General features: G+C 40.9%; 1 protein-coding gene across 2 annotated transcripts in view; it reads left to right on the forward strand.

Annotated features, from left to right (window-relative positions):
* Positions 1 to 6,524, forward strand: part of LOC124285384 (transmembrane protein 260-like) — a 41,396-nt gene extending 34,872 nt beyond the window's left edge. For both annotated transcript variants that reach the window (XM_046721611.1, XM_046721610.1), the window contains exons 16-20: positions 1,378 to 1,529; positions 3,410 to 3,589; positions 3,973 to 4,026; positions 4,748 to 4,835; positions 5,437 to 6,524. In XM_046721611.1, the coding sequence (XP_046577567.1) occupies positions 1,378 to 1,529; positions 3,410 to 3,589; positions 3,973 to 4,026; positions 4,748 to 4,835; positions 5,437 to 5,682 (720 nt within the window). In that variant the 3' untranslated portion in view covers positions 5,683 to 6,524. The remainder of the gene's footprint in view (positions 1 to 1,377; positions 1,530 to 3,409; positions 3,590 to 3,972; positions 4,027 to 4,747; positions 4,836 to 5,436) is intronic.
* The last annotated feature ends 2,022 nt before the right edge of the window (positions 6,525 to 8,546 follow it).

The raw sequence follows: 8,546 nt of genomic DNA on the forward strand, positions 1-8,546 counted from the left end.
CATATAGGTACAGCGGGTGGCCATATTATTACGTACAAACATGGCGGACCGATTGTTGACGACAAATTTACGCGGGAGTTCAAAGTGTCATAACTCGTTAAATATAAACAGTTTTACCTCAATATTTTGTGATGTGTCCCTTGTTCCTTATTATTTTCAACATCCGCATCTGATAAAATCGAGGGGAATATTTTCCCAGATGTCCCGCACTTCGCGTTCCAAGTCGGCAGCCGATTGAATTTTTCTTCGGCGTCAGGTAGAGCCAACAGTTCTCAATAATATTTGCGTGTAGACTCTGTGCAGGCTACAACATTCCAGTAATGTCATTTTGTTGCTTGTAATTCTGAACGATACGGGCCCGATGTACAGGGACGTTGTCATCTTGGAAGATGTATCGGTATCCCGGAAAATGTCTTGCTATAACGGGCCAAAGCATACCATCGAGGATTTCTGTGTATTTCTGAGCATTTTTTTGTTGCCATTAACAACACAAATGGTACCAACACCATGCCAGGTGATACAACCCCACACCATCAAACTGAGGCGTGTACCTGTCGTCCCGGACAAAGACATTTCAGGAGGTATTCTTCACTGGGCTGTCTCCAAACAAAAAGACGATTGTTTTCCCCAATGATAAATTTACACTCGTCAGAGAAGATTACTCGATTCCAGTAATTATTCACTGTTGCCCCATTGCCCAGGCCAAACGATTTCTGACATTATAGTCATGAATTCGGATTTTTATCCCCCGCCGCGCGTTTAGCGTGAAGCGGGGGATATAGTATTAGGCTCCATCCGTCCGTACGTACGAATTGGAATATCTTAAGAACCGTTCACTAGATTCTTTTCATATTTGGTACCTAGGTTCATCACAGTATTTTAAAAACGGGCATCGCTATACACGATATCAACGCTGTTACAGTTGGTACGTAATAATATGTGTTATTCATACAATCCTGCTTGGTGGAAAATATAGGGAACCTTGCAACATTATGAGTCTGAAGTATACATCAGTATTATCACACCATAATGACAAGGAGACTGATTGTGATGTAGGAGACGTGCCGGTACATGATGGAGTTCCACCAAATATCAAGTTACATTGATGTTGCTTAATTTTACAAAAGGTTGTTTTCTGTTTGCTGTATTCATTAATAAAATATCTCAGTCACTGAAATTCCTACCCATTGGGTGGAGAGTAAATGCTTTTAATATGCTGGCAAGATGATCAGAAAGCAGGATTCTAAAATGTCTTGGTAAGGGTAGCATATTATGTTCAAAAGCAAAGAGCTATTTCCCTGGCTGTCTATACTTACGGGAGTGATTTCCCTGGAGGATTAGTATGAGCGCTGTTTACGGTTCTTTATATGACACCAGGTGTTGACATACAAGTGGTCTGTGGACATGATGAGAGATGCAAGCTCAGGGCTGGTGTTCCCTGGTGACTTCATGCAGCTCGAAGACGGAATAGTAGAAGATGGAAAGACGTCCTTCACCTTCAGATCTCTACTAGATGCCAACATACAGAGGTAAGTGTATGGTTACCATAATCTAAAAATCATAGGCTGAAGATTTATGAAAAAAGACATCAGCCAAATATCTTTTTAATACAGGTGTGGAAAATGACAGTGTGTGTCAGAAGAAGTGATAAGGTTAAACTTCGCTTTGACAATTAATGCACTCATTCACATGTCTTTGTTGCTACTTCTTCTATACTCCTCACAAAATATTATGCAACAAGTACTTTCAGTGGAATATCTTTATCAATCTTGATAGTGATTTTTGCCGGCATGTTACTGAAAGAGAAATATTCAAAGAATACATAACCTTTAGTGACTGTCAAGTTGATTTATCTGATAACATTGACAACATCACCCGAACACTATCACCCTCAGAAACAACATGCAAAATGTGTGGCATGAATGTGCTCCACACTTCACACACGCACCCTGATCAATGTAAACCTACCTGTAGTCATTCCTCTGGAACAACAAGCGGGTCCTAACTTCATATTTATGGATGATAATGCCCGTCCATGGAACATAATGCCCGAGTTGTTAACGATGTTGTTTAGATCAACATCACACATATGGACTAGCCTGCAAGGTCAATTGATCTTAATCCCATTGAACATGCTTGGGACATTATTGGAAGTCGTGTTTACGGTCTCCATGTTCACCCCCCAGTCTCTGGATGAACTTGAGCAGGCATTACAGAGAGAATGGCAGAACATTCCACAACGGTAACTTTAAAGGCTCATTTGGTCAATGCAAAGACGTGTAGAAGCTTGCATTTGTGCTCATGGTGGTCATACGTGTTGCTTAACTTTTTGTGAGGAGTATAGTTTGGAATTAGGCACCTTTTGGGGGTTAGCCATGTGAGATGCCATGCCACAGTTTAACATGTATAGCTGACACAGTATACTGTCTGAGTCGACCATCCATTGTTTATCCCCATAATGCCGCCGCCAGGGGAAGGAAACAACAAGTACCATTGGCTTTCAAGCCAAACATGGAGCACAGAGGATTTCTGTACGTCCTGTCCAATCTTTAATGAGCAAGACTTTGGCAGATGGAGCCTGTAATAGATAAGAAAATAATGGCTAGCTTAAAACAGGTGTAAAACAACATTTAATCCCTTACCTACTCATCACTTTCTACTGCATCCTCGATAATCTCCAGGGTATACGTTCTGATAAATCTCCACTATACTCTGGATGCATCCATGGCTCGGCACGATGATATTATTACCTCCCTTGGCTGGCTTTTTATCCAATCAGGTGTCTACGCTGGGATGTTGAGCGTACCAATCACAACTCACTTTCGCTGCTTTTATCTAACTGATTAAACTTTGCAACAAAATTGCTGCAGAGGTACTCTGAAAGAGGTAGAGGGACTTCTTGCATATATATTTTTAAGGTTTCAAAACTGTCAATTTGTCTGTATCATTTCCCCAATAATCTGAGTCGCACTGCTAACAAACCTTTGCGTCTGTGATCGCTATCTTTGTTGACAATGGCAAGCTCAGTTGTAATGGCGGCTTACCTGATTGGCTACTGTGAGAATGCGGAGCCAGCAAAGGGAGGTTATAAAATTATCGGGCTGAGCCATGGATGCATCCAGGGTATAGTGGAGATTTATCGTAACTTATACCCTGGAGATTATTGAGGATGTTTCCACTGTTATCACTAATGTATGTATTACAGACATGTATATTCTCCTCTCTCCTGGGGGCGGTGGGGTAGCCTAGTGGTTGGCTCGTCACGGCGAAGACCCGGGTTTGAATCCCCACATGGGTACAATGTGTGAAGCCCATTTCAGGTGTTCCCCCGCCGTGATGTTGCCGGAATATTGCTAAAAGTGGCGTAAAACCAAACTCAGTCAGTCAGTCAGTCTTCTCTCTCCTTCAGACGGCCGGTGTTTGGCTGTATCGGTGTACAGGACCATGAACCGTCATGGCAGAGCGGGTATGAACTCTGGCCATATGGCGTCTGTTCACAGTTCATACAGAAAGGAACCACCCTTGATCTTTCAACATGGATAAACAATACAAAAAATATAGGTGTTGACTGGAAGCACCCTCACAAAGGGTAGGTGACACAGACGTTAAACAAAGGCAAGATGTTGGCAGTCCTGATGTTGATTAAAAAACATATGTGACTAGAAACTGCAATAGCAGGGAAAGAGAAAGTATTCAGACTTTTGGCTCACCTGACTGAAATGTGAGCCGTGTTGAACTTCACATTCTTGCTTCACCAATAAGGACACTTCAAATTTTTCAAGAGGTTCATATCTGAAAACTCCATTTTGTGGCCATTGTGCTTCAAATCAGAATGACATCTGGTTCATTTGAAATTTGGTTCAACTTGTATTTATTGCAGTATTTCAAATTTTGTCCTTATTTAGATCATGCTCTGAAATGAAACAAAATCATCAGCGATGTTGTAACGAGATGTTCATGTTTGTGTTGCAGCTTTCCTGAGACGTCGTGGGAGCATGTTGCAACAGGGGAAATATGGGCCGCCATGTGAGTAGGCTGCTCATGCAGCTCAGTTTGTCTGGAGGGATTGTGGAAGCAAAGTAGCATTACGATGCTCAGGCATGACTGTTGTTAGATGTCAAAAAATGGAACATTACCACAACACAAAATACAAGGAGCCAAGGCAGCCAAAATATATGACACATAGCTACATTAATAGTTAACAAATTAGTCTTAATATATTAGAGATGCCTTACAAAGCCTGGCTGCTTTACCCAGGGAGGGAAATAACTTTAAAATTGCTAGTGTACTCCGGAACAGTGGCACATGTAAAATCACTTGCCCTGATCATTTTTCCACTATACCAGCCGTTTTCTTGTTGATTTTTTAAACTAAACGACATAATTAACATTTGAAAGTCAACTGTACACCGGTACAGTGTGATATACAAATTTGCTTGCCTGACAGAAAAAAACACTGGACTCTGACGTCAGGCAATGGGTTATTAACACCCCTGCGACCAGTATATAGACTTGATAGAGACAAGTGGAATTAAGCATTAGCTATAATAAGATATAACTAAGATGCTGATTTTTTACTCCAGGTACCAGCTGCAAGAGACAACAGTATTTTCCCGCCAATACTTTTATTGGAGGGGGGAGTAGTAGGGAAAGGATTTGGGTGGGGAGAGAAGTAGGGGGAGAGGGGAGAAGAGTGTGAAGGGGATGATAGTTTTCTTGTTTGTAATACCTTTCACTGTTTCTTTCAGGACAGCCAGTGCATTCTTTCTGCTTGATAAGTCAGATAGTTACAAAGATGGCCCAGAAAGGACAGCCATGTTGTTGTACTCATTCCAGGTGGGTAGAGTCCGTTGTGAGTCAAATAAATAGAAACCAACATCCGGATTGGTAGAAAAGTAACATCTAGAACCATCGGGTACAATTTGATATCTTATAGATATTCTTGGACTGTACGACTATAAACAGGAGAGAAAACAATAATAATCATCTTACTTGATAAGGAGAGTTAGAGCTAGATTAGCTGCAGATGGACAACTGACTTTGGAACGGAATGCACATATTATGCATCTCAACCTTCCTGCACACAATGACTGAGAAAGAAGTACCTTGCTGGAAGCATTGTCTTCCAGTGTTATGAGAATGTCGTGTCAGCTGTTTTTAAGCAGAGCTTGTTCTTGTGATATGAGGTATGTTCTGATCCACAAAACAAAATTTAGTGAGTCCTAAATTCATGTAAATTTCTGACAAAAGACCTTTAACCTTACTATTAATGAAACACAGCTATTTTCTTATACTTTTTTCCCAAATTATGGTAGGCTTGTGTGTAAAACAAGAAACAAAGGTAGCCTGATGCAGAAATATATTGGTATGCTTGAATATTACATACTATTGATCACATATGAAACATGACATGGTATCACTATTGTTTCGTTGCCAGTTGTACCGAGAAGCTCATCGCCAGCACAAGTCCGTGCCCAGCTACTGGCACAAGAACTTTGCACTGGTTTGCGAGAGGCTCTTCCGGACAGACGTTGAGCTTGACAAGACTGAGTTGCTTAAAACCAGCATTAAACAATTCAGGCGCTACTTGAAGAAGGAACCTGAAGACCCAGATAAAGACAAAATCAAAACAGCTGTAGCTAGTCTACAGAAATATTTGGATCATCTGAAATCTTCATTATAATCATTGCATTGTCATATCTTCAACTTCATGTCCGACTTGCATGTTAAAGATTTCATCAGCCCTCGTACAACCAAACCAGTGAATGATTGTCACAGACATCAAAACAAGTGTGAAGATGACTGACCCATCAGATGCCATAAAGGCCATAATAAACGAATGAATTATCCCACCAGACTGTCGACCAAACTCTCTACCTCACATCACTGTGTTGTTGCCATGGGTCTGTTGGGAAAGAAAATCACTAGGTTTGATGACTCTTTGTCTTCTTGTAACATATATGTTATATATATGGGATGACACTTTCTCAGTAAAGTTCAGATTCTAGAATTTTTATTAGGTTGAGTCCCATTCGGGATTCGAACCCTCTCTCAGAGTCAGGCACCTAACTGCCAGCACACAAAATGGGATTACTCTTACTCAATACATTTTCGACATCTCCTTTGTACCTTACTATAGTAAAAGGTCTTGATCAGATTGTCTAATGCTTTTAAGTACAAAAATGCCCCTTATCTTACAGTTAGGAAGATTTGGATTAAGATCAGATAATTAATTCACTAATGCCTGAGGCATGTGGTTTGTCAGAAGGCTTGAGCAAGTCTTCATATGAAAACTAGACAGTATTGTGAATGTATTTTCTATTTTCCAATTCTTTGTTAAATCAAATGTTTTTATTCTGTTCAATTTTATCCGGTTCATATGAAGTTTCATGTAAATTGAAACCTGATCATGACATTCACATGCAATGTGAAATACAAGGGAAGACTGCTGAAGAACGTGTGCTTGTTTGAATGTGTTTACTGTGTATGTAAGACTATGTCAATAAACCGTATGAAGAAAAGTAACACCGATCTTTGTTGATGTATCAATTCTTGCTTTTATGTGTTCCCAAAGAAAATGTATCTCATCAACCAACAGAAAATTTACAATAACGTTTCTAGTATTTAGAAATGGTTTAATTCTTTGAGCAATTATTTTATCTGTGTTCACTGTAAACCAGTTGCCATGACAGTAGCAGATTAAGGTAGTGCTGTTCGGAACTGTTAACAAACCAGGCAGACATCGCATTATTTTTCAAATCATTGTACATTACAGTGTGTCTAAGTAACCCAGGTGAAGAACAAAAAGCAGAAGATGAATTTGAACTTTTTTGGACAAATGATCTTTTATGATTTGACAGAATCAGTGGTCCTCAAGATGTGTCTCTGTTGTAAGCCAGTTTAGTTGAGCTCAGCCTTGATGTAATAAGACTGAGCTCAACTAAACTGGCTTACAACAGAGACACATCTTGAGGACCACTGATTCTGTCAAAGATCCTGATCTTTACACTGCTAAAGTACCACTCATCACAAGTCAACTGTTGAGGCATATGATCCTCAATGAGTCAAGAGGACAAGTCAAGTTGCGTCAGAAAGGTGAACATTTATGGATGTCAACTTCTGTCATATGAGGAACTTTTTTTTTTCATGCAAAGTTGTTCATGTTGGAACATTCTCTGAAGAATTCCAAGTAACAACAGGAGTTAGACAAGGTTGCTTGCTATCACCTCTACTATTCTTGGTGGTGCTTGACTGGGTCACAAGAGAAACTTATGCTGACACTGGGAAAGGCATTCAATGGACTCTCACCAGTAGACTTGAGGACCTAGACTTTGCAGACGATCTAGCGCTCTTGGCACACAGACTCCAGGACATGCAAGACAAGCTGGATGCACTGGGATCTGTCTCAAGCCGAGTCGGCCTCAAGATCAACAGAGATAAGAAGAGAAAAGAAATGAAAGAAGAAAAATGATTTATTCATGTGTCTAGCCCGGCCATCTTGGACCTATTAGACACTGATGACAAATGGTACAATATGTTAATAGCACTATAAGTGCTAAGATCAGACATTTAAAATATATTGTTAAACATTTACATTAAAATATCACATAAGACATCAAGTTAAAATATCAGTGGAGGTGGGAGTGTTGGACATAAGACGAAAGTTCTGAGGACCCAAAACAAACAACAAGATCCATTACAGATCAACGGACAAATGATTGAAGACATCACCGAATTCACCTATCTGGGCAGCAAAATCAGCACAACTGGTGGCACAGACGAGGACATCAAGGCTAGGATCAGAAAAGCCCAATATGCTTTCACCACATTAAGATGATCTGGAAAGCACTGTCCTATCCCTGAAAACCAAGTTGCGGATCCTCAGTTCTAATGTTCGTTCTGTCCTGCTTTATGGATCGGAAACGTGGAGAGTACCCAAGATCAGCTCCATCGAAATACAGACTTTCATCAACAGTGTCTCCGACAGATTCTCCGCATCAAGTGGTTCGATAAAGTCTCCAACCTTAACATGTGGGAAGCAGCAAACAAAGACAGTCTCTGCTCAGATCAAGCGACAAAAGTGCCGTTGGACTGGACATTCGCTAATAAAGCACAAAACAAATACATGTATCACCAGACAAGCGCTTGACTGGAACCAACAAGGCAAGAGCAAAAGAGGACGTCCAAAACAGACCTGGAGACGAAGCCTGGATGAGGAACTGAGGGAAACAGGCTTAACCTGGGAGGCTACCAAGAGCATAGCCACTGACCGGCAAGCGTGGAGGACAAGTCAAGATGTGCCATAAAGGTACACACTTATGGATGTTAACTTCTGTCATATGAGGAACAGGGCTGTGGGGTAGCCTAGTGGTTAGAGCGTTCGCTGGTCACGCTGAAGACCCGGGTTCGATTCCCCACATGGGTACAATGTGTGAAGCCCAATTCTGGTGTCCCCCGCCGTGATATTGCTGGAATAGTGCTAAAAGCGGCGTAAAACCATACTCACTCACTCATATGGGGAACATGATGATTTGGAGATTTACGTGC

Source organism: Haliotis rubra, unplaced genomic scaffold, assembly GCF_003918875.1.
Source record: "Haliotis rubra isolate DU_JTF1 unplaced genomic scaffold, ASM391887v1 Scf36, whole genome shotgun sequence".
In the NCBI taxonomy this organism is placed as follows: domain Eukaryota; kingdom Metazoa; phylum Mollusca; class Gastropoda; order Lepetellida; family Haliotidae; genus Haliotis; species Haliotis rubra.